The 26,047-nt window shown below is 41.5% G+C and overlaps 2 protein-coding genes across 3 annotated transcripts; both read right to left on the bottom strand.

Moving 5' to 3' along the window:
* Positions 1 to 380: 380 nt before the first annotated feature.
* betaTub60D (beta-Tubulin at 60D) lies at positions 381 to 8,625 on the bottom strand. 2 transcript variants are annotated; one of them, XM_020943731.2, is made up of 4 exons: positions 8,274 to 8,625; positions 2,749 to 2,857; positions 2,446 to 2,690; positions 381 to 2,376 (listed from the first exon to the last, which is right to left on the bottom strand). In XM_020943731.2, the coding sequence occupies exons 1-4, from the start codon at positions 8,328 to 8,330 to the stop codon at positions 1,423 to 1,425; spliced, it is 1,365 nt and encodes a 454-aa protein (XP_020799390.1). In that variant the 5' UTR covers positions 8,331 to 8,625; the 3' UTR covers positions 381 to 1,422. The 2 variants fall into 2 exon arrangements, with proteins under 2 accessions (XP_020799390.1, XP_020799398.1); XM_020943739.2 differs by having other exon boundaries at positions 2,446 to 2,687; positions 8,274 to 8,587.
* Positions 8,626 to 18,575: 9,950 nt separating this feature from the next.
* Positions 18,576 to 22,570, bottom strand: Fatp3 (Fatty acid transport protein 3). The gene is made up of 4 exons (XM_020961649.2): positions 22,454 to 22,570; positions 20,710 to 20,959; positions 19,172 to 20,648; positions 18,576 to 18,986 (listed from the first exon to the last, which is right to left on the bottom strand). Coding segments are annotated over exons 1-4 (2,037 nt in total). The 5' UTR covers positions 22,455 to 22,570; the 3' UTR covers positions 18,576 to 18,677.
* Between the last annotated feature and the right edge of the window lie 3,477 nt (positions 22,571 to 26,047).

The raw sequence follows: 26,047 nt of genomic DNA, 5'->3' as shown, positions 1-26,047 counted from the left end.
TTTGTGTTGGAAAATATTTTGTCATTATACATCAACTATACATTTTCTGTTTGTGGTTTTAATATTGGATGAAAAATGATGTAAAGTGTAAGTAAAAATTGCTTTTAAATTATGTTATTATTTTTGTAAAGCTAGTTTTTGTAAAACATCCCATTGATTTTTTTTAAGAAATTAATTTTGTCTAATTCCTTAAAAATAAAGTTCGTATTTGGAAAAAGTTCAATTTTTGTTACTATAAACATATAAAGACCGTATAATATTAGTAATAAGTAATAACTTATAGCTTCATCATAATTATACAAACCATTTTTCTGTTTCAATGTGAAAAAAGATATTTTTCTTCACCTAAAAATTAGCCATCCCCCCAACAAAACAATCACTTTATAATTTTAAACAAATTCCATTTATTATTTCTCAAATATATGTTGCCGTTATTAGTAATTTATTTGGGTAAAAATGTATTGTTTTTTTTAATATTTTTTATTTATATAAAACTACTAGAGAAAGTTCTGCACACGAATACAAAATTAATAAGTTGTGCCCTAAGATTATGTAAATACAATTGCGGATGATTTTTGAATTGCTTTTATTAGAGGATCTCGTGAGAGTTGTCGATTATCTTTGGATAAGCTCATATCGTACCATGTCGTATATATCATATATATCTCTCTATATTAATATATATATTTATTGCCAAACTGTCTTCGTCAGTCTTGAGTGCAAACTTCCTTGGACATTTCTCGAGATTTCTGTATAAATTCGTTTTTATTTGAAATACTAGATACTTGTGGTGCTTGATGACGTTTGCCATATAAATAATTGTATAAAAATGTTTTGTCAGATACAATAAAGGTGAACTAAATTAGTGAAAAGCAGTGGAAAGTAGTGTGTGAAAATGGTGTGAAAATGGTGAAAGAATGGGTGAAAATGGCTGCGAGAAATGCGATAGACGTGCCTCCGTGTAAAGTGTTGTAGCGTAGATGAGGAGGGTGACAAGAACCGAAAAATAGACGAAAAGATGATGGAGATGATGAAGATGCTGTGGGGAGATGGGAGATGCGAAATGATAGATGAGATGGGAGATGAGCTGGTAGGGAGATAGAGCAGGGTCAAAGGCTTGGGGCTGGGGCTGGGGCTGGGGCTGGGCTACCGGAAGCTGGAACTTTGGAACATTTCCGTTTGACGTTCTAACTACGCTTGACCTTCCTGTCTCTCTCTCTGTCTCTGTCCGTGTTCTGAGTGTGTGTGTGTGTGTCAGTAGTGGTGTGTGCGGTGTGTGTGTGTATTGTGTGGACGGTGGCTCAGAGGATGCTGCAGTGCTTGGCCGACAGCTGCTGCCGCATGCCGCGCAGAAACTGGCGCTCACCTCTGAGCCCCGATCCTGGTCCCTCACGCACGCTCCTCATTCCTCTGGCCACACCATTAAATACAATCGCCCTCGACCTCCTCCTGATTGACATCCGGATCGAACTCGTCGTCGGCGGTGGCCTCCTGATACTGCTGGTACTCGGACACCAGGTCATTCATGTTGCTCTCCGCCTCGGTGAACTCCATCTCGTCCATGCCCTCGCCGGTGTACCAATGCAAGAAGGCCTTGCGCCGGAACATGGCCGAGAATTGTTCGGAGATGCGCTTGAACAGCTCCTGGATGGCGGTGGTGTTCCCAATGAAAGTCGATGACATCTTCAAGCCCTTTGGCGGGATGTCACACACGGCCGTCTTTACATTGTTCGGTATCCATTCGACGAAGTACGAGCTGTTCTTGTTCTGCACCGCCAGCATCTGCTCATCGACCTCCTTCATGGACATGCGTCCACGGAAGACGGCGGCCACCGTTAGGTAACGTCCATGACGCGGATCACACGCCGCCATCATGTTCTTGGCATCGAACATCTGTTGGGTCAGTTCCGGAACGGTGAGAGCCCGATATTGCTGGGATCCACGCGAGGTGAGGGGCGCAAAGCCGGGCATAAAGAAGTGCAGACGCGGGAATGGAACCATATTGACCGCCAGCTTGCGGAGATCGGCATTCAGCTGGCCAGGGAAGCGCAGACAGGTGGTCACCCCGGACATGGTCAGCGAGACGAGATGGTTCAGATCCCCATAGCTGGGATTGGACACCTTGAGGGTCCTGAAGCAGATGTCATACAACGCCTCGTTATCGATGCAGTACGTCTCGTCTGTGTTCTCCACCAGTTGGTGGATCGACAGGGTGGCATTGTAGGGCTCCACCACCGTGTCCGATACCTTGGGCGAGGGCACCACCGAATACGTGTTCATAATACGGTCCGGATACTCCTCACGGATCTTGGAGATCAGCAATGTGCCCATGCCAGAGCCAGTTCCGCCGCCCAGCGAGTGCGTCAGTTGGAAGCCCTATAAGGAGAAGGAGGAAATTATGTTAAAATCAGGATAAGGAGGAGGTTTGAAGGTAGGTGAACCCACCTGCAGGCAGTCACAGTTCTCGCACTCCTTGCGCACCACATCCAAGACATTGTCCACCAGCTCAGCGCCTTCGGTGTAGTGACCCTTGGCCCAGTTATTGCCGGCTCCCGACTGGCCAAACACAAAGTTATCCGGACGGAAGAGCTGACCATAGGGCCCAGAACGCACCGACTCCATGGTGCCCGGCTCCAGGTCAAGGAGGATGGCCCTGGGCACATACTTGCCACCCGAAGATCTTGTAACTGCTGATAGAGGTTTGGATGAGCCAAATTGTGTGGAATTTATGATATGGCAAAGTGTTACCAGATGCCTCGTTGTAGTAGACACTGACGCGCTCCAGCTGCAGATCGCTGTCGCCCACATAGATGCCATTGCTGTCGATGCCATGCTCCTCCGAAATGATTTCCCAGAACTGAGGAAGAGAAAAAAGGGGTTAATATATGCAGGAATTTAATAAGGTTTTTTAAAGGAGTTTTAGAACTTCTCTGAGACTTATATTTAAAGAAGTAATTAAGGAACTGAATGACCATGGAAAATAACTTTATTAAATTTTATGTATCTTTGTATCTTTTATTAAGATATGTGAACTAAGAGTGAAAATTAGAACAGGCGGTAAAGACACGTTTTAAATTAAAATCTCTAATTAGTATGCCACTAATTAAAGACTATATATATACTTTAGAACCATTAGGAATATCTCAAAAAGTTAAATGTTTCCATTGGTGTCTTTCTTTTCATTCTACTCTCTTCAAATATTTGCGATAAGCAGCTGCATCCCGCATCTTGGCAAGCTCCTATCTGACCTCCTCTCAAGCGGAGATCATTCATCCTTATCATTCCAACCAAGAGGGCGATATCTTTATAGCCCGATGCCGACATCTATCCGTCAAGCACTTGGCCAGCTTCCGGATTCTTTAACTATATATATAGCTGGGGTCGGGGTCGTTTATCAAATTGAATAAATGTGCCCGCCCAGCCATGTCACAGTTCATGTTGAGCCTTGACATATGGCCACAGTTCCAGCCACGGAAAACGCCTCAAAAAAATACAAAAAAAGAACAAGAAAAAACCAAAAATAATAAACTGCGAGAACAAACGAGAACAATTCTAACAATTTCAGAATTTCTGTTTCTGCCTCCTCCGATGTGACAATGTGACAAACAACAAGGCGCAGCCGCAGCCCATAAACTCTGAGGTTTTTGGAAAAATATACAGAGGAATATACACATATATGCTGGGGTATAAATGGGATGCCCATATAGGGGGATTGCGGCATCAAAAGTGAGACAGATTGCCACGAAACAAAAAAAAAGGAATAGATATTTAGGAATAAAAAGGGAAAAAGTAAATTTATGTTTAGTTTTTCGAACGTCAGTTTTGGACGCCGGCGAACATGCCCTGATTTAGTGCTAAATTTAAAAGATGCGTCCGGGCCAGTAAAAAATAGTTGCCCTGCCCTGCCCTCTCCCCTCACTCTCACTTTGTATGGGACAGAAAATTTCCACCGCCACGCTCCTGGGGTGCTGCAGGGAAATGCACTTTAAAAATAGACCAGCCCGTGGGATGGCATCGCCAGAGATACCATATAGATATATAGATGTAGACTATATAGAGTGACTGCTGTGACTCATACCGGACTGGGGATGGGGGTCTGGCTTTCGGTTCCAAGGAGTGATCCGAAAGTTCTGCAGGCCAACGACCCAGCAGACGACAAGATCATTAGAGGGGCCATGCCAACCCATTCCTACCCCATTCCCGATTGAAATGCGATAAATTAAGTACAAGTATCTCATGGATACACAGAAGCAACAATCGAAGCGGATTTATTGAGGAAGCGCTCTGCAATTGCCGTGCTGCGTTTAACAAAGAGCCAAATTCGGCTGCCGTTAGTTGCTCATTAGCCACTCGAATTGGGATTGGTAGGGAGGAGGAGGAGGAGACCTACTATTTTTGGGGCTGGGTTTGGGATCTTCAATAGAGTTTCCATCGAAGCGAAACGATGCTACTTCTAGCTACCACTTCTGCCTTGGCAACAGTCTGGCTGGCTCTGGCTGTCAAGAGGGGAAATAATAAAAATGTTAGCGATTCCCCAGCCGAGCAGACACATTCCTCTTGTCGCTGCTCCAATGTCTGAGTTGTTTCCCTTTGGCACTTGAACTTGACGTGTGCGACTATAAACAAAAAGAAGAGGGGCTGGGGCTCCGTTTTGGAGCGAGATCTTTTTGAGGGGAAATGTACTGCATTTCTTTGTTTATTTAAAAAGTAAAGAAAAGAGTAGAAGAAGAAACTGAATCAACAGAAATGAATCTCTGGCAACTGCAATCTTAGCAAGATCATCAAATTTAATTGGAGTGTGGCCGCTGCAATTATGAAGCTAACCATGGCAGCGGCTACAACAATGAAGCTCGGTCTAAAAGGCCTTACTAACAAACAAAAGCCACACCGCAGCAGCAGCAACTACTACTAATACTACAATATAAAAAAAAAAATATGAAAACTAAATTAGCACACAAAACTGTTGAAGTGAAAAGTCGTTTTTCACTCGGTCCCCTTCCCTACCCCTCCATATTTCCACCTCTACCAGTGCTCGCACGACTATCGCTGATCGCTTTACTTTTCCATTCAACTAATTTTTCATTTCGGATTTTTCGTTTTGATGATAATGGTTTAGTGTCGGAAAATGACTTTTTTTTGGTGAATGGGAGTTGCAGCAGCAGCAGCGGATGGGGATTGTGTGTGATTGTGGCCTCACAGTTAGATTGTAATTATAGATGGATGGCTTTTTTTGGCAGGATTTATTTCGAAGAAACACGATCTGACCCAAGAAATCAATTTGGTAAGAAAAATTGGGCCTTGATTGGTAAAATCAAATTAATTTAAGTGTGTTTTTGGGCTTCGAGATAAGTTGAGAGAATTCTTATGAGGAAAAGTGCCATCTGTGGGGATTTTAAAGTTAGAAATATAGTAAAAAAGCTCGACTGTCATTATTAAAGCTATGTTCATTATAGGAATCTTTCTTAGAGTTAAATAGAAAATACTGAAGTATACATATTCCATCATATGAAATATACTTGATATAAAGAAACCAATCTTACAGATTACAAAGCACTTTCTTCTTGGTTTCTTTTCATATAATTTCACAGCTTTTCTTTCTTTTTGTACATCAAACTCTCTTCCAATTAGAGGCAACATCTGTTCTAACAATTTCCCTGCCCCTTGAGTACCAAGTCTTACCCCGTGTAATTAATTTCAAAAGCTCTGCCCCTGGTTGCCTGGCAATGGAATGACCCCCCTTTTTAGTTGTGGTCCGTTCGCTGGGACGCCCCTGGCATGCGATCATCTGGCGACTGGCAATCGAGACGCCCTCATTAAGTGTTGCATGTCTGGGAGTAGCCAAGAAGACTCCTCCACGGCTGCACTCTCGAGTCTCGCAGAGGAAGTCACTCGGGCGTGAACTTGGATGGAGCTGGAGCCGGGCCAGTCTTTCTTTGGCTGGGTTTCTTTGCTCGCCGGAGCAGGATTGCTATTGCAGGCTTTGCAAAAAGAGACAGAGAGTGGCATTTTCACAAGATATAAAACATTTGGCATCAAAAGAAAATTCTTTTAATTCAAAGCAAGGAGTGGGAGTGCTGGGAGTTCACCCCCGGCCATTAACCAGCTGCTGTGGGGTGTCAAAAAAGAGGCGATAAGACAAGACCGACCGGGTTTATTGACTCCCTCAATTCCTCTCAGTTGCATGGCCTCTCGAATTCTTTATAATAATCTGGGATACTTAATATGCATTAATCGTCGTGGCGCATGCCTGAAACGGAAACAGAGAATCGCATATGGAATGTCAGAACGCCAGAATGCCAGAGTCGCCACCCCGATATCCTGTAACTGTATACTATAGTATATAGTAAGCAGGGAGCCTTCTTGGCCGGTGAATCACTTCCTTTTGGCTCCTGCACTTGTGCGGTTTTATTATTTACGTATTCCGGTGTGGACATTCTTGTCTTAAATGTCCACTCAGCTGTTCCTACCATTCTTTAGTTTATTCTGTATTCTCTACTTCTCACATTACGTTGCTCAAATTACCAAGACAAACTTCCCATCGTGCGTTTATATATACAAAAACGCTTATTTACCGACGAGAGCTGCTCCATAAAACCATTACTATTGCCCAAATTCCGGGAACCACAAAAAAAAGCAACTAAGAAGACGAGGCGAGTTTACTTTTAAATTGAAGCTGCCGAGTTGCTCACTCTGCCGCAAATTGACTCATATCAAATGATTAAGATTCGTGGGCTTATCTTTTGTTAACGTATGAACGTATGTACCCATATTTGCCCCGTGATTTGTTTACTATTTTATCAGCATTTCGCTGGATGGCTCAGCGAATGTGACCCACTTTGCAGGGGGTGACGATGATTGAACATTGACATTGATGCCACTGAAAAATGCACTCAGCGGGGACCCACTTGTCCAAGTCTCGATCCAAAAACTGGTATTGCCAAAAAGCCAAGAAAAATAAAAACACAAAAAGAGTCTGTGGCAAGCCGGTTAACAGCCTGCCTCCTTTTTTCCTTAACCAAAAATTAAACAAAAAAGAATTCAACTGCACTTGGCATACTGTACGGTTTCGGTTTCGGTTTTTCGGGGCTTTGCTGATTGAGTGGACTATCCTATATATGCGATAATTGAGAATCAGAACTTAATTGCTCTGATTCGTTTGCATTTCTCAAGTTTCCGTTTCTCATTCACTTAATGCTGTATTTACTGATCAGTCATTGCACACTCTACTTGCAATTCGAGTGATTATATAAGTAGGGATTAGAACAGCTGCGGAGAGATTGCACCAGGCACAGAGTATTTGGTTTTATAAATATAAAAGGTCTTTAATATGTAGTTTTTATTTACTTTTTTACATGCTTTTTCTAAGAAATGTGGTTCAATGACGATAAGATATCGAATGCAGTTTTTGTTTATTTTTAGTGGCCCATTACTAATTGTTTCTATTTCAATTTAGAGAATTTCTTAGCTTTGCCTTTCCTCTTTATTTACTGCAAAACAGCTGCTATAATTTAATCAATTCTTGGAATAAGCATGAAATAAAGCAATAGTTATAATAAATATTTATATTTTTGAGTCAGTGATTTTCTTTTTAACTTTTCTATAAATAAATTACTGACTTTCCACGAACCGTTTCTTTGCTAATCATACTTTAATAATCATTTTTGCCCAGTACTTTTCGAATGAATAACTACTTATTTTTATTGCAGTTTATTATACTTTTTTCTTGTTGTTTTTTGTGGCTTTCTTTGGTGGTGCAGGAAACTCAAGCAAAGCGAAAAGATTTCGCCGCTGAGATTATGCGAAAGATTTCCCTTCTTCTTCAGGCAAAGTGCAAGGCAGAAATCTTAAGGTTTTCTTGCTGTTTTTAAGGAGAATAATTCTTAAATTTCTCCCTTGGGGAGGGGTCCCCAATGAATCACTTTTTTTTTTGATATTCAGAAGCCCAACCCGTTTTTTTTTTTTTTTTTGGAAAGGGCATATCGAGTGCCAGACAAAGTTAAAATAAATTTCTTTGCTTGTCCAATTTTTTTGCATTTTGCATTTTATTTAAAGTTTATTTTTTACGACTGCGTTTTTGTTGTTGTTAATTTTCTTTTGCTTTAATTGCTGAATGCGCTGAAAAAGGCGGCGACATCGAACCGAGAGACTCGGCCGATCATTTTGGAAACTCATTGAAAAACGTTTTCGGTCAAAGTGAATAAATTAAGTGGCAGCAAAAAACCAAAGAGAAAAAAATAAATCAAGCTAAAAAATAAAGTAGTAATGAGACCTACCTTAGCGCCGATCTGATTGCCACACTGGCCGGCCTGCAGATGGACAATTTCTCTCATTTTGGGTTTGCTGATTTGTTCCTGGAAGCTGAAGAGACTAGAGAGCTGGGCGCTGTATCCGCTGCTGAAGCTGTAGCTGTATCTAAATTTGAATCTGAATCTGAACCTGGAGCTGACTCTGGATCTGTATCTGGATCTGGAGAGGATGCACCGCACAGTTCGAGTATCTTTTGGCTGGATTTTCAGAACGAAGGCGCAACTTCACCGCACAACGCACAAGACTCAACTGATCGCCGGACCTCGACTCGAAGCCGAATCTCTGTTCTGGCGAGGCACAGGCGGCGACGGTGACTTCGACTTCCACTGTGTGTGCCTGCCGGCGCCGGCGGCCAAAGCGAGACGGAAGATCGCACACTCACACACACATACTAGCAGAGTGGCAAACACACACAGATACTCTCTCGCACAGTGGGCCGTTTCGCTGAGTTCTTCACAGCGATACTTTCCACATGGCACTTGGGTTATTCTAGAAGGAAAAGTAAAGTGAAGCCTCTGGCAAAACGAACTGTTTTTGGTTTGAATTTTTGCTGAGGTTAAAACAATGAGACTATTAATAAAGAATCTAAGAACTGCAGAGTTTACTTTAAAGAATTAATACCTTAAATTTAAGAAGGCTTTCTTTGAAAAACAACTTTCTTTTTGAGTTATTTATATTAATATTTTTAATCTGATTCTAACAACAAGATAAACATTATTATTTCATTTTTGTGTTATTAGGTTCAAGATTAAATATATGTTTGTTATTGAAAGGTTGAAAGTATTTAATGACTAATCCCTCCCATCATAAAAGTCAGTCTGTATGATTGGTCTATAAATATATTTCCCGTCGAGGGGATTGACTTGGGGTGAGTTCAAATATTTTTTGGTAATTGGAAAGTTTATACATCAATCGGCGGAAGTTAATAAAAAGTTTTTCCTTCAAGTTATTGGGGTTAAGTCACGGTATAACTGCCAGTTAATACCTAAGTCACTGGCAAGTGCAAATTGGCAGAGCCTTTTCGATTTTATTCTTAATTCCGATTTGGTTTATGTACTGCTGCCAGGCACACAGACACATTTAGTTAGGTATATAAAATTATATATATACTTACATACATATGTATATATAGGGATGGCTGGCACCCCGCCGACGTTTTCCTGTTCCTAAGTTCACACATTTTTACGCTGTCAACTGCAGCGACTTTCACGTTCTAATTTTATCCGGCAGAATGCACAGGTATGCAACTCCCCGACCCGAGTTTTCCGTGTATCCATATATGTGCACTCGGAAAATGGAAAAATCTCCTAATGCTAAAGAATTTATTAAATGAAAATAGATAGATTTAAACGTCTTAAAAAAAGGTAACTTGAATAGATACATTAAAATAATAAAGCTACATTAAAAACAATTAATTAATAAAGCGTTATGTACCATAGATTCGTATCTTTGAACAATATATTCTCTGTGGTATTTCTTAGTTTATAAAAAAAAGTAAGTGATTATTAAATCATCCCCATTTTTCATTGTGCATCTGGGAAATCGTATATGAATCTATGCCGTGGTGTGAGTATGCACTTCCACAAAAGTGTCACCGCAGTCATTAGAAATGTTTCGTCTTCTTACATGTGTTTTTCCTTTCATTTTGGGACTGCACTCCTAAGGCACTGGGGGAAAAAATAGGTGGTATTTATAGAGCGACTGCCTCGGCGACATCGACTCGCTCGGCTGCTGCTGTTTTGCCACTCCGAAGTTCGGGATCTGCGGCGTCAATTTCCCCATTTCCTTGGAAATCAATCAATGCCCCTGGCAAGACAATTTGTAGTCGTTTTACTTTCTAATTGCATTCAAGTTGAAAGAGCAAGAGCAGGCCTAAGTGGCGAGGAAGCCAGAAGGAAAAGGAGAAGGGGAAATGGATTTTGGTTTGGAAAGGCTCCTCAAGTGCCTCTGTCAGGCCTATTTTCATCTCTCGCAGTCAAACCGCAAAATTCACTTTAATTTCAACGACGGCAGGCAGCAACACAAGCACTAAGAATCGAACCGTTTGCTCCAACTTCTATGTATATTTCCCAATCTGTCTATCTATCCATCTGACTATCTGCCCTTCTGCACCTTCTGTTCCTGTGGTTCTATACCCTTGCGTGGTATTATTATTTTAGTCAGAAGATTGTAAAGCAGTGATGGAGTCATTTCCGATCCAAAAAGTATAAAATTTTATCTCTTAATGTTTATTTATATGTCCATGAAAAAAACTTAAAGTTACGGTTGTATAGTCCTCTTAAAAATAATTCTGTTTGGCTATTTAGTAGTTTATTCTTTCATTTTAAATACTAATTACACCAGTGCGTATACGAAATATTTTGTGACTGTGCTGAAACTTAATTAAAGTCATTATACCCCCTGCAGTTTGCAATTGAATTATAAAATTAAATAGGCAATCCATCAAAAGCAAGCTTTAAATACATATTTGTATTCTTTGAATCAAAAGTGATCGACATTTTTATATGACTATTTTTTCGACATATGAATTTAAAAAAATCATAATTAAGCCAAAAAAGTCCTAATTTTAATTTGAAAAGGTTTCCTATGTTAGTTTTTATATGATTAATAAATCTGCATACTAAATTTTAAATTTAAGAAATATCAAATGTAACCCCTTGTAAAATTTTGAAATTTCAAAAGATTTTAGAAAATTTCTTTTTTTGACCAGACATGACTAGATCGATAGATTCGGCTATTGATGCTGAGAATATATATGATTTATAGGGTCGGAAATGACTCCTTCACAGCATAAAAAGCTTCTGACTAAAATTATATTATCCTTTATATAGTATAAACAGTCGTTGCAATAGATAGTTTTGACATCATCTCGGAGGCCATCTGGCGGCCAAACAGTGAACTTTGTCCCATTGTCAACTAAGCGCCAAATGCACCACAAAATAATCTCGAATTTACGAGCTCGAATGGACAGAATGTTTTACATTCATTCGCAACAAGAGAACTACAATCTAAACGCTCAATGGGGCTGTGGCGACAACCGAATAGGATAATGGCGAGGGACAGGGAAAGGATGGCAAAAGACATTGGATCGGGAAGGGAACACTTATCCAGGTCTCCAGGACCAAAGTACAACAAAAACGAATATTACTAACATTTTTAGTTGACCAAATGGAAACGGGAGTGTGCTGAGTTTTTTAAAAAAAGACGTGCAATGGAGAGGGTTTGATCTTGAAATGTAAATAGATTTTAGCAGGAATGCCAATGAAACATTTTAAACAAAACATTTTTTTGATTCTACATTTTAATTAAATTTCAATTTAAGTTTTTCTTTATTCTACAACAAGAGAGGAAGCTAAATTCGTTAACCTTAAATTTCCATACCTTTGCATTGAAAATCGATCATAACGAAGTCAAAAATTCATGAACTTCAGTTCGAAAAGCTTTCCCACATTACTTTAAATTATATTTAAAAATTGGCATCAATTTAACATTTAAAAAAATAAACAATTTTGACCCCTTTTTATAATAATGGATAGAATTATTGTTGCCTTAGATGCCTTGGTCGACTTGGGTTTTGATGCTGATCAAGAATATATATGATTTATAGCGTCGAATCTCCTTTACCTGCTTTTCATGCTTTTAACTAAAATTATAATACCCAGCAAGAATATATAAAAATAATAGGATTAGCCTATCTTCCAGGAAGGTATTTTAAACTTTTGGTACAATAACACGAATATTAAGCAATTCTGTGAAAGGGTTTCATGTCCCCCCTCTCTACTGTATCAATGGGTAAGGACTACGCTTATGGCAAAACACAACACACATCCCTGTATTTTCAGAAAGCCCACCAATACCAATGGGTTGCATTATGTTGTGCGAGATGTGTGTGTGTGTGGTCACCCCCGTGCATTGGGCCAAAACCCTCCGCAACCCCCCACTCTGGACCCTCAGAAAAAGTAACAAATGTTTTTTTAGGATTTGTGTTTTGGGAATTTTTGCACTTGTGTAAATGTAAGCTTTGCCACACGCACAAAAAACATCCACACGAACGCATACATCCGTACGTCGTCCGGCATTTAGGCAAATATAAATGTATAAAACAAAATTGTAGCCAGCATTTGTCTTTTTTCCGTATTTGCGCATTACCATAGTTAAATTTATTCGCATCTACATATGCATATATATAGTAGTATGGCATAGGATGCGTGTGCAACAGTGTAAATGTTATTATCGTGTTTACATAGCCGCCTATGGGCAGGCAATTAGGTTTGATTGATTTGCCAGCGAGGCTTTTAATTTATTTTCCAACTCTTCATCTCTTAATTACAATTTGTAATTGGCATTTTAAATTCTGCCACTGACAATCCGCCCTTTTTGTTCTATTTTAATTTGTATATGAAATTATTTTTCTATAATTGCATTTTGGTTTCCATGCTGTTTCCCTTGTTATTTTTTTCCATTCTTTCTTTTAGCTCTTTGGGCATTTTGTTGGCTCCTTTTTGTGTCCCTGGGCTGCATTTTAATTGAACTTGATTGATTTTTGCTGATGTTGATGATGGAAAAATAATATTGTTGTAAAATCATAACAATTTGGAGTGCGATGGGGCTGACGGAAGGCCGGCAGCCACAGCTTTTATCTGTGGACACAAGCCTCGGGAGCTCACAAAAATCGAACAAAGCATAAACACCTGTGCGGCGGAGCTTATATCAACCCCATATTTACTGTCCCCGCGTATATCCTTTTTTTTTACTACATAGAGATGTATTTGGAATATAGCTGGAAGGGTTTAGCAACAAAAATACTAAAGTTTATATGCTAAAAATTTTTAATATAATAAGTACAACAACTTCATTAAGTACAACATTCATCTAAAATCTCTAGAAAAACTGTCTAAAAAAATATCATTCCTTTAGACAATTTTCCAATAAATGTATTTTTATAATATGAATAATAAAAATACATTTAATATTTGCTATTTACGGTTTATATATTTAAACAAAACTCCCACGATTACCCACCGCCGCACAGTTGCAACTTTTGCTAGAAATTTATGCAACTAATTTTTCGCATACTTTTTTATGGATCCCTTACCAACTAACAGCTGCTGCTGCTGCTGGCCAATAGTTTTTGTTGGCAATTAGTTGTTTTAATTGCAAAAACGTTGCCAATTATGCAACACGAGGCGAGACAAGTAGCAACAAGCGTTGCACCAACGAAATGACAATTTAATTGTTATCCCCCCAAACCCATTGAGGCCCACTAACTCTCTAACTCTCACTGCCGTAAATCGCGTATACGCCTTGTGGTCGATGGAAGACCTTGCACCTTTCCCATTGCCCGGAGACAATCTCGACGTAAATGTATGTATGGCCTGCGTTTATGGACGAGCCGCAGCCGCAGCAATTTCAATAAATCTTGGCAATGCCCTAAAAATATTAGCATAATAAAAGGCGCGACAACAAAACAGAAGGGTCAAGTCAATATTGGAGCAACTGGCAGAGGCTTCCAGCGCATTTGGCACATTTACACAAACAGACACAGGCAGTAGTAGGAACAGCAGCGACAGGAGCAGCAGTAGGAGCAAATTTATGTCAGCAACAAGCTATCAAGCAGTTCGGATACAGGATACACCCACCATAGCCGGCCCCCCAAACGACCTTAATACGCATAATTTGGCGGAGGCAGGGGTCCTTGGCTATGGCCCACAATGTGCTGCAGGCTTCGATCAGCAATAAAAATTCAAATTTTGCACAGAGCGCACAAAAATGTTCGCTGTCAAGCGGTGTTGCTCTTAAAGAAATACCCTGTCATGTGGGGTAATATGATTTCTGTGGTCTAAAGAGGTGAATTAAAAAAATTATAATCTATAAAATATATAAATAATAAAAAAGTATGATTCAAAAAGAGTCGCTTAAAGACGAAATGCTAACTCAAATATTTAACTATAATAATACTAAATAACTGGTACTCTTAAGGTTTATTTTAATATAAATTATTAAGCCAGAACTTCTTTATAATTTAATTATTAAATAGTATAATTTATGTTTCCAGTACTAAGGGCACAGTGAACTTCGTCGCGATGCTAAAATGTAGCCTTGTTTCTTCCGCTCTCTCATATTCGATAATGTGTGTGATTGCCCAGATATGCAGATATGTCATATCTTGTCTACAAATATATATATATATATTTATATATATATTAAATATAATATATATACAAGCATATTGTCCCGGGAGAACACCCAAACTCAGCTTCATCTCCTTTCCATTCGAACTCAGCTGAGTTCTCCCGCCTTCACATTTTTGCCAATTGGCCAACAAGTGTTGCCAAATTGCGTTGCGGTTGCTGGCAATAAATAACGGTACTTTTGTCATTTATACACATAAATTGCAGCAGACGCTGAAACGCGAAAAAAAAACGAACGAACGAACCAAAAGCCAGTAAGCCAGTGCAGGAACCGTTACTGGCCATGTCCTGCTTTGGTATGCTGTTGGGCTTATACAAAAAATAGGCCTCCTGCTATTCGTCCAGCCAGAATGCTGGATACTGCGATGTTGCTGCTGCGATGTTGCTTCTGTGCTGCTGCTGCTGCTGCTGCCCACACTAACGACATTGGCGACACAACGCAGCTGTCGCTTGCCATTTGGCAATAATTGTTTAATATGCGGGCGCATAAAGGCGGTCGCCCCATAAAAAAGCACCAACAGCGGGATTGGAAGCGCACAGCTGCTGGCGGATGGCAAAACTGGAAATGGCTAAGCCCGGAGTCCTGGCGGAAAGGAGTCCACACACGTGTGCGTTTGCTTCCGTGTCCGGGCCTGTGTTCCTCTTTTTAGCTCGTGTCCACTGGCGCTGGCTGGTTGCAGCTGTCACGTACGGCATATCAACTTGATTCGAGGCCAAGACCCAATCGGAAGTTGAAATGAATGGCACAAAACTTTCAAGAGTCGTACCAACTAATTGCGTTACAAAATGCCAATGAGGATTGAGGCGCCCCAAAGTATGCAGCACTCTGCCGCTTCCTACTGCAGTTAATTACAAAACTGTCAAATCCAAAAGGTGCCACGAATCAACGATGAAAAGCGAGGAAAGCGCACAAACGACTCGCACACACACTCATACAGTGTGCTGTATGCAGCAGCAGCAAGGAAATGCGGCCAACAGAGAGAGAGAGGGGAAGAGAGTGAGATGGGGTTTAAACCAAATAGGCAGATCAGCCAACAGCTGAACGAGTCGAAATTCCCAATAAAAACAAACAAAAAACAAACAAAACAAAGGCTAGGCAGTGGGCGGTGTCCTGTGTCCTGTGTACTCTGTTGCATTGTGTGTGGACTTTTGATGCTGACGCATATGTATGTGTGTGTGTAAGTCGGTGTGAAATATAATTTTGCTGTATTGTTGTATTAAATGATGTCAACAACAGCCGCCCAGCTGAGCTCGAGTCCCGGAGTCTCCAGCCGTCGAATGCCCAACCAAATCGAATTTAATTGCATTGCCGCCGCACGTTGGCTTTTAATTAATTTTTGCTGCCTTCTGTTGCTGCTGCTGCTGCAGCTCAGTCAGCGCCCTAAAAGGCCAAAACCAAACAAACTAAGCGCATACACACTCACATTTACACACATACCAACCAAAAACCAGCAACAACAAACACTAGCGACAGTCGAAGCTCGACAGGGCAACATCAAACGTCATGCACAGGTGCAATGTAATTAGCACGAACTGACAAAGCTTGCCAAGGACCCAAGGGAGGCGAGGGGCACAGTGGCAGGACTTGGCGGTGGCAGTATGAAATATAAAAACAAAAGCAAGCAAAACCTTTAAGCCCAAATGCATACAAGCAAAAGCGGAGCGATCCAAACCAATTCAGCCAACGAGAGCAGCAGCAGCAGCCAGAGCAAGTGGCAGAGCCAGGCTAAAAGGATAAGGAGTCTAAGGTGAATATTCAGATACTCTAAAGGATGCTGTCAATATTTTTAATATTTATTTTTGGATGCTTATCTCTGGGTATATTTGTATGATTTTATGCTCATATTCAAGAGTTCTCATTAATTTTAATGCATAGATATTTGAGTCAAATAAAAAATAGTTTATGGTATTTAGATTATGGAATATGTATATTTATATAAATCATTTTAATAAATATATTCAATATCAAATATATTAAACATATAAAGCCCTAAAAGCAGGCAACACATTTGTGCCACTCTGCCATATGAACTTCCTGTTTAACTTGAAACCCGTTTTAATCACTAGAGAAATCTGAGCTAAAGCCCCACAATCAATTCACAATACCCTTCGTCCTCGGTTAGGGAAAACCAGGCAATGGGCAACAAAGGGAATGGCAGCGGAAGCAGCAATAGCAGCAACAGCAGCAGCAGCAGGAGCAGCAGGAACACTGGTGCCCGTTTGGTCGTAGCTCCACTGGCAGCGATTTAATAGCTTTGGAATTCCAATGGCAGCTGTGGCGCCATCGCTGAGCTCCGGCCTTTTGCCACCCAACACGCCCAGCGCCCACAACTCCCCCTGTCCGTCCGTCTGTCCACCGAAAAGCTTTCTAAATGAGCCCAAAAAGAGAGGAGCGAACGCATTGGAGTAGGAGTGTAGGCAGCGGGTAGCACAATGGCAACACCCCCAGGGCATTCTCTTGTCGAACATTTCGAAAAATTATTGAGAAATTTTTAATTTTCCCACTTACGCAGGCGAGGCGCACGCGAAGTTACAATTACAACAACGTCAGCAGGAACAGGAGCAGCAGGAACAGGAGCAGCAGCAGCAGCAACATCACTTGCCTGTTGGTGTCAGCTGCAATGGCTGTTTTTGTTGTTGCTTTTATTGTTATTAGCTATGCGAACGTATTCATGCACTCTGCACCCACAACTGCCATTTTGTTTATGACATCGACGATGGCGCCGCGAAAAGCAAAACGGGGGGCAGGGCGGGGAAGGCGAGTTTTTGGGGGTATTTTCAGGGGGGGGTTTAGCTGCAGCTGCTGCAGATGCAAGTTTATGTGCATTTGTAGCATACGAGGTTCGCCCTTTACATTGTAGATTTCGCACAAAGGATCACTGCGAGAATTGCGTTTTTGGAAGGGGAAAACAAAAGTAGGAATGTCCTTAAGGATGCTGCACATGGGTTTTTTATTTGTACCATGATTGAAAATTAACAATGAAACTAACTTCTAATTAATAGGATAGAATTGGAAATAGCTTGTAACTAAGTTAAAAATATTTACATTCTTTAAATCGATGTTTTTATGACAGTTTTTTTGACTTACCAACGATTTAAAATTTCATAACTCAGCCAAAAATGCATTAATTTCAATTTGGAAAGCTTTTCTATGCTAGTTTTTATTTGGTTAAAAAGTCTGCATACTCAATTTCAAGATTGTAAGAGACAAGTCGAAAATAAGTTCAAACAGAAGAGATTAATTAATAAATTCTTTCCAATTTCCAAAAGATCTCTTTGTAACTTGTGCTTCAGAGGAGTCCTTGAATATTTATATTGTCTACTGAAATACGTTTCCCGCTGGGCATGAATATCCCAAAATAAAAGATATATTTAAAACATATCTCCTTCGAATATCAATTAAGATCCTGAGAATGGCAATAAGAAACAAGAGAAAACCTTATTCCTTTACCTGAAAGCACTTTTGGCCATTGAGGAAGTTGTGGCATGCCAAGGAGCACAACCAATCGCCACCCTGCAAATGCCTGCAAAATGGCGCCCAGCTTTGTTTGCCATTTCTTCGTTTTTTATGATTGCCTGCCACAACTTTTTCGCCATCGACATCGATATTGGTGGCCGCCGTCGTCGACGATGTTGCAGCCACGCGTAGCTTGCGGTTGCCAGTATCTTGTTGTTGCTGCTGCTGCTGCTGTTGGTGTTGTTGCTGTTGTTTTGTATGGATTTTGCACATCGTTTATCTTAGGCGACGGGCAACGGAGTCGCAGCTGCCGCTAGCAAGCGGAAATGGCGTTAATGTTGCAACAGCAGCAACTGCAAAAGTAGCGAGGCAGTAACGCAGGCAGCAAACGCAGCCAGCAAAACAGAGGCAACAACAGAGGCGGGCAACCTACAGCAGCTGCCAATGAGCGAGAACTTAATCTTGGGGATTTAACACTTTCGATATATCTTGTGGCGGTAGCAGCATCTTCTGGCCGTAAAACGTATTGGCTCCCATTATCGGTTAAGCTGCCATTTTATGGCCAAGAAACGCGACCGGCTTTCCAGCGCACAGTGAGCAGGGAAACATCTTCATCACCATTTGGTATCAGTCGTTGTTTTAAGCGTTAAAAATACGAGTACATCGGAACATTCATACATACATTAAACATTTAGCTATCTATACACACACACAGATTTTCCTCAGAGACCCGACTTGCCGGAAAGCAAGGCCTCGAACTGCTCCTGGTTAAGAGGACGATAGACGCCATCCCGATTCAGATAGTATATGGGATCCTCCAGCTTCTCCAGATCATAGCCCTCTAGGGCCAGCTCCCGTTTCTTTAGCTTGAAGGTGGCCGTACGTGGAATCTCATCCAGCAGGCGGATGAACAGAGGTCGGGCGTAGGGCGGCAGACTGCCCCGCAGCACCACCGACAGGTATTCCATGTCCACCTTGCGTTCGGGATCTACAATCGCCGCCATTCCAGCCTTGCCCTCCACATGGGGGATCTGCAAAGATAAGAGCGTGGTGGTTGCGTAAAGATAGTGAAAATCGAGAAACGAGTTTTATGGGTATGTTTTAGGTGCCGTCTTATCTAACCCGTGGCGGTGATTCAACTTGTTCATGGGAATATGCTTTTGGAATCGGTTTATATAGACTCTGAAAACGAGTTCCCATTTCCCAATAGACTCACCTGCACGCCGTACACCACGCAATCCTCGAGACCAATGCAATTTGTAATGATGGCTTCCACCTCCTGGGTGGCCACGTTCTCGCCCCGCCAGCGGAATGTATCACCCGTGCGATCCTTGAAGTAAAAATAGCCGAGTATATCACGCACCACCATATCGCCAGAGTTGAAGAAGACATCTCCAGATTCAAAGACATCCCTCAGTAGCTTCTGCTCCGAGGCTCCCTTGTCCGCATAGCCATGGAAAGCGCTCACAGCCCGCCGAGCATCAACCTTGCCCACAAGCAGACCCGTCTCCCCGGGCAGACACCTGATGCAGTGACCATGTGAGTCCTTTATTAACTCGCCAGTCTGCTCGTCGCACCGCAAGATTTGGACGGGATACAGTCTTGCCCCATATACTGGGACAAATCCAATGGCACCCACACGATTGGAGATATTGATGAGGTTCGAGTTGCCTTCGGTGGCTCCGTAGATCTCCCCAATGTGAGGTATTCCGAATCGTCGCACAAACTGCGACCAGATCTGCGGCCTGAGTCCATTGCCATACATTAAACGTAGATTGTGTTGCTGCTGCTCCGGTGTATAAACCGTGGCCAGAAGGTAGCGACAGAGTTCTCCTATATACTGGGCCACAGTGCAGTTGTAGCGGCTGCAGTCTAGCCAGAAATTTCTGGCCGAGAACTTCTTGCGAAGCACCACAGTTGAGCCATTGAGGATGGCATTGCCCACACCCACAATTCCGCCGGCGGTGTGGTACAGTGGCAGGGGATTATAGACGACATCTTTGCTGGTCATTCGCAGCATGTAGAAACTTCCGGCGGACATGAACAGGAAACGGAGGTTGGTGATCACAGCAGCCTTGGGCAAGCCCGTGGTTCCCGAGGTGTAGACATAGAGCAGCTTCGAGCGAGCCTCTTCCTGTGAGTTTTTGGCTGGCAGCTCCAATCTCAGCTGGGTCTTTAAGGCTTCACTCAGGTCCACAGCTTCCGGCAGCAGCTCGTGTCCCTGGATGTTTCTTAGCTCTTCATCGGTGTATTGATAGATGGGCAGACCCTGAAGCTCCTCCTTGTCTATAAGGGATTGTAGAACATCCAGCAGTTCGCTGCCCACTATCAAGGCCTTGGCTTTGGCCACCTTTATGCTGTGTTGAAGTGACTCCCCGCGCAGATTGGAATTGATGAGGGCAGTAACTACGCCCAGCTGGGAAAGGCCCAGCCAAATGCAGGGATACTCCGGTCGGGTGTCCATCATCAGAGCCACACAATCGCCCTTCTTCAGGCCTCGACCTTTGAAGTAACCCGCTATCTTTTGGCTGAGCTCCAAGGCCTCCGCGAAGCTCAAGCTGCGATCCTCCATCACAAAGCAGGCTTTCTTAGGCCGAGACCGAGCCTGATCCTGAAAACAGCGAGCCACGGTGAATCCTCTGCGATCTTTGAGGAACAGGTAGATATTGAGGGCTACGAAGCGATGAAGAGCCCTAAAACAGGGGAATCAAGTCAACTATACATTCTCGTTAACTTATCACAAGCTATACTCACTTCAAGTCCCTTGATGCGGTCATAATTAGGCCAAAGACGAAGATGGGATTCCTCAGCAGCAGGGCCACAGCTGCTCCGAGCGTGAGACTGGCCACAGCGTTGTCCCAGCAGAAGCTGGCGAAGACCAAAATGGCCAACAGAAGTGTGGCCATCCGTGTGGCTAGCTTCTGCTTGGGGCTAAGCTCCAGCAGGATCTCCATTTTCTCTTCCTGCGGATCCTCCTGATCGCCGCGTTCCTCTTTCCCGCTCACTTCGAAGCGCAGAGATAGACAGTAAAAGCAAACATGGTCGAATTAGTAACTCAAACAGCTGGATATTAGTATTGTGACAGCTACGGCAAGGCCTAATTTTGAAATTTATGGACTGACTGTGGGTACGGGACCCTACACACTTGCGCCTAGGGCAACCGACTGCGAGCGACTGCCTGTGATAAGCCTGACAAGGCGTTGTCTGATACCGATTTACTATCGTTTTGTGGGTCGCAAAGTTCTTATCATCAACTGCCATGAGCAATACATGAGGTTTCAAATGGGGTTTTCGAGGGAGTGACAAATACTAAAGGTATCAAGTTGGATTGCCGTCGAAAATCCCACTTATACACTTAAAACAATTACGACAATAGCAACAGAGACTTAATGAATTTATAATCAATTTATTAATTATAATAACTTGAATGGAAAACCAGTACTTGCACCTGCAATTATAATGAACTTTGAAACAATATAAATTGTCTGTGCTATAAAGAACAACTTTATAAATAAGTTAACCCACTTTGTTTATATGAATGTATTTTTGGAAATTACTAAGCAGAACCGAAGAGAGTCGAAAACTTTTTACTTTAATAGGGGACACTAAACAATAACAAGTTTATAGTTAAACTAATTGCCAGGGTTGTTAACCACACTTAACTGGCACTAAAGTTGGCAAGAAAATTATGAAAAAGGTTATTACTTCTATGACTTTAAGTACTCTTACTGTTTTCATTTCCCGTTTACATGTGAAAATGACTAATTACTCTACATTTTACGGCATAATTTAATCGGATTTTTTCATGGCACTTCACAACCCATTGATCATGGAAATTTTGTTTCGGATTGCGAATAATCTGTCCGCCTATTTAGATTGGTCTGTGGGTTAAGTGGAGCCCCATTGAGCCTTATCAGTCCATAAAAACTGCACCATCACCGAGACGTTGAACCTGCCCTGGAGCAGAGCGCACAGCTGATAGCGCAGCGCCTGGTTCTTTGTTATGCCGGCTTATCGCTAATTAATTCAGTTGGCTGCCAATAAACAGGTGCCAAAACACATGGCATCTCTGCCGATAAATTGCCTTAACTACAGTAAATAATTTCCAATGTAATTGCGTCCACAGGAGGGCTAAGAAATAAGCTATCAAATGACGTCGCTCCAAAGTTCATTGCTACTGACGAGATTCCTACATGGACAAGGGCGCTATCTCTACGAGTCTCTGGGAAGCATGAGTTATGTTTTCTGGCGTCTATGATATTCGGTACCCAGGGACCTTGACTTATTGCGTATGCCAAGCACACACACAGTTGTTGCTATAAGCAGTTCTCCACACACCACACACTGTTCTTGGCGCTGGCCACGCATGCCCCATCGATTTACATGGCCAAACCGCCACCGACGGACTCGCTCTATTGGCGCCCTGATCGTTATAGTTAACTTTTCAATGTCAGGTCAGTGCAGCTCTCCTCCTCCACTCCCCCCACAGTTGACATACTTTTGATTCGCACGATCTCTATCGGTTCTTGGCAGGGAGAAGTAAACAGTAAACAGATATAGACAGGCGACGCACGACCGATCTGAAAGCACGGAGGCAGATCGCGTAACTAACTGTAGCCGCGAGTGAGTGGGGGCCTTTATAACCACAGCCGCACTGTGGAGTTCTGGATGTATAATTTGAGAATTTTGTAGGAATCTGTGAGATATGGAAATCACATACATTTATTATAATAAAATATGCAATAAAAAAGAAGTTTAATATATGATTTGGTGATTTGGTGGTAGGGATTTTTTTATAAATACGACATTATAGTCTCTAAAAATTCGGTTCTTCTATTTTATATTGCATGGTATAAGAAATTGTATTTATGTTTATTATATATACAATTCTGCTTTATAAAACTTGTTCTACTTTACCTTCTCCAAGTCTTTTAAATTTTAGTACATTTGTCTTCCAGTTCCCCACTGTTCTTCGAGCCCCAAAGCCAGCAAAATGAGAATAAGAGTTGATAAAAGAGAAAATTAGCGATCACAGCATCATTCGCTTGAGCAACGAGAGAGAAAAGCTTGAAAGTATATACATACTTACAAATATATATAAAATATAAAGAGAGGTAGAACAACATTTGCCTGAGCTTTAGAGGTAAATATGGAGAGACCCAGATTCTCTTAGTGTTGATAATGTTCTCTTACCGAATAAAAAAAAATAAATTGTGTTTAAAAAATGCTTAAAAGATAAGGGAAAATAATGTTTTGATTTAAAATAAATTTAAATTAAGCATTGCGTAGATGTTTCCATAAAATATTCGCATTGTTTAAATCCATATATTATATGAACATTTTGATATGATAATTTTTTGGACAAATCAAAGTTTAAAATAATCATAACTTTTCCAAAAACGAATTTATTTCAATTCGGAAAGCTGTGCTGTGTTAATTTTTATTGGGGTAATAAATCTGCATACTTAAATTAAAATTTGTAAGAAACTCAAATTTTTGTGAATTTTTGACAATTTTAGCGATGTAACCCCTTTTAATATTTAAAAAAATTCGAAAATTTTTAAAAATTTTGTTTTTTTTAATATTTTAATGAAATTTAATTAGGATTTTAATTGCGAGTCGGAATATATGTGACTTTTGGCAATCAAATGAGTTTTACGGATTTTATGACCTCCAGAAAACCTGAAATGTGCCTTAGAAATAATATATAATATAATATAAGGTTTTGATTTAAGCTTAGCTTACAAACCGTTATCAAAGTTATATTCAACTTCAAATTCCAAAAGTTAAGCAATTGCCCGAAACATCCTACTTAACAGTTGGCCCTTTCCACCTGTTACAGTGCTTCGAGAATTTTTTTAATTAAGCATTTTTTATTCGCCAACAAAAACAAAAACGAGCCCCACAACCGATTGCTGCCTCCCCCTCCCACTCCCCTGCTCCCCCACACTGTCACACCCGCCAGCCAAGTGCTGTGTCAAAATAAATTAACATAGGGCAGCGCAGCTGGCGGCGACGCTGGCGTCGCTTAGCTGTCAAATGCCGGCAGCACAAATATAAAAAATATGTGCATACTTTCGCTTGGCGCATATAAAAAATGTGCGCATACTTTTTGGCAGCTTTTTGAGTTATCGACGGTATGAGAGACCGAAACTAAGTGAGCGCATACATATATATATATATGTTTGGGCGAGTATGTGTGTGTGTGTGTGTGTGGTTGTGCCGGCTGCTTTCAGTCCCAGTCAGCAAGTGTATACGTGTGTGTGTGCGAGTGTGTGGGTGCCTGTAATTGACACATGTTACGCGCACAAAAGCGGCTGCGACCCGAGGCTCAGTCCATCGTTATTATCGACAATGGCGCCGCCGAAAACACACACAGTAGGAAAGTAGCACTCGCAGCCGCACACACACACACGGAGGCCATATTTCGCCTCTTCCTCTTCCACGAGCAACCGTTATTCCTTCATGCCGTCAGATGCCTTTGCTGCACAGCCTTCAAATGCAGGCTCGCAGACACGCAAGCTGGCAGCCTCAGTCAACTTTGTTTGTAGCCGGCGAAAACAAAAACACACACACACACACCACATACACAGAAAACGAAACAGACACGGCACAGCACAGAAGAGCTGGCTAACACACACACAAAGATACAAGAGAGGCAAGGATATAAGGTAGAGGCTATCCTATACCCAGCAAGCTACGGAACATGTAGCATACTTTTTTGGGTTTTGAAGGTTTGCCAGGAAACCATGAAGAAGCAAGAGAATATATCTTATTGCCAACCAAGAATATATGTTAAACGAACAAGGAAGCATATCCAACATCATTAAGTTTTTATAAACTCTATTATTAACATCAGACAAATCGATTTTACCATGGTAATCTCAACCAACTTTCATTTTTCAAAAGAAACACCTAGATTTTAGAAACAAAATAGGGAAAAGTCAAAGACTATTTAAATAGTTTCTTTTCATTTTTAAAATATATAAATTAACAAAATATCCCTTAACTATATTTGAATACACCCCAATTAAAAGGGTATGTATAAGCACACGTACCAATCAGAGAGCTACACACCGGCACAGCGGCTTGCTGATAACGTTAACGTCAGCTGTGCGGCACTTTGGGCCACACGTGAGTTCTCTGGCCCAAGTCGTGCGCAGGCAAGCGTCAAACGGTTTGTACCTTAAACCCCCGGGCGACGGCATCCTTGCCCCCGCCGCTGTGCCTGCACTTGGCATTTGTTTGTGTTGTCAACAAAAGTTTCTTTGAAATCAGTAACAGATGTCGATTGAAATGGCACAATTGCTGCCAGCGCCGCAGCTCGGCTGCCCTGTAATGTCGAGCCATCGCCGGGTGGCCGCCACTTATGCTGAATATTTTTATGCCAGACACACACACATATACAGAGGAGCATAGGACCAGGCCAAGATATCCGGCGAGCGGGCCCATTGTGCGCTAGTTGCCTGTCACATTTTAATTAAAATTTCTGCGCCCAAGTTTTAATGTTAATGCATTGGCATCGATTGGATTGGAGGAGGAGCAGGAGAACAATACAAGATGGGAATCGGTTTTGGTTTAGAAGTGAGAGATATATACTTGGCTAATTGGTGGTATATATGAGAAGGATTTGAAGAAGTTATAGGGATGAGAACTGGGTAATAATTAGTATTTATTAAAATTATATTAGAGGAAAAAGTGTTCTTAAAATATAAGCAAGGGTTGGCAAGAAATTCTATAATATATAACTTTTAAGTAGGATAACCTATACTAAGACCTAAGAACATTATAATTAGAACCATCATTACCTCCATTACCTCTCCTTTAAGTTCTTACTTTCCGAAATAACTTTAAATTTAAAGAGCATCTAAGCTTCGCCTTGGGTGCCATCCTTTATGCATTGTGTTCCCCCTTGTTGACATCCTGCGCCTCGCTCTCTCTATCTCTGTGCCAGTTTGGTTTGTGGCTGCTGGCGATAACAAACGATAACTGCATGTTAAATAGAAGCTAACGGTATACAAAGGGGCAATCGAGAGGACGGTAGCCGGGGTTAGATCCATGGAAGGGCCAAAAGACATCCCGGGGAGCAGGG

This window comes from Drosophila serrata, unplaced genomic scaffold (genome assembly GCF_035046125.1).
Source record: "Drosophila serrata isolate PLE 108 unplaced genomic scaffold, ASM3504612v1 contig_184, whole genome shotgun sequence".
In the NCBI taxonomy this organism is placed as follows: Eukaryota; Metazoa; Arthropoda; class Insecta; order Diptera; family Drosophilidae; genus Drosophila; species Drosophila serrata.
The sequence above is the reverse complement of the archived record's forward strand: the minus strand, read 5'-3'. Positions and strand labels throughout refer to the sequence as shown.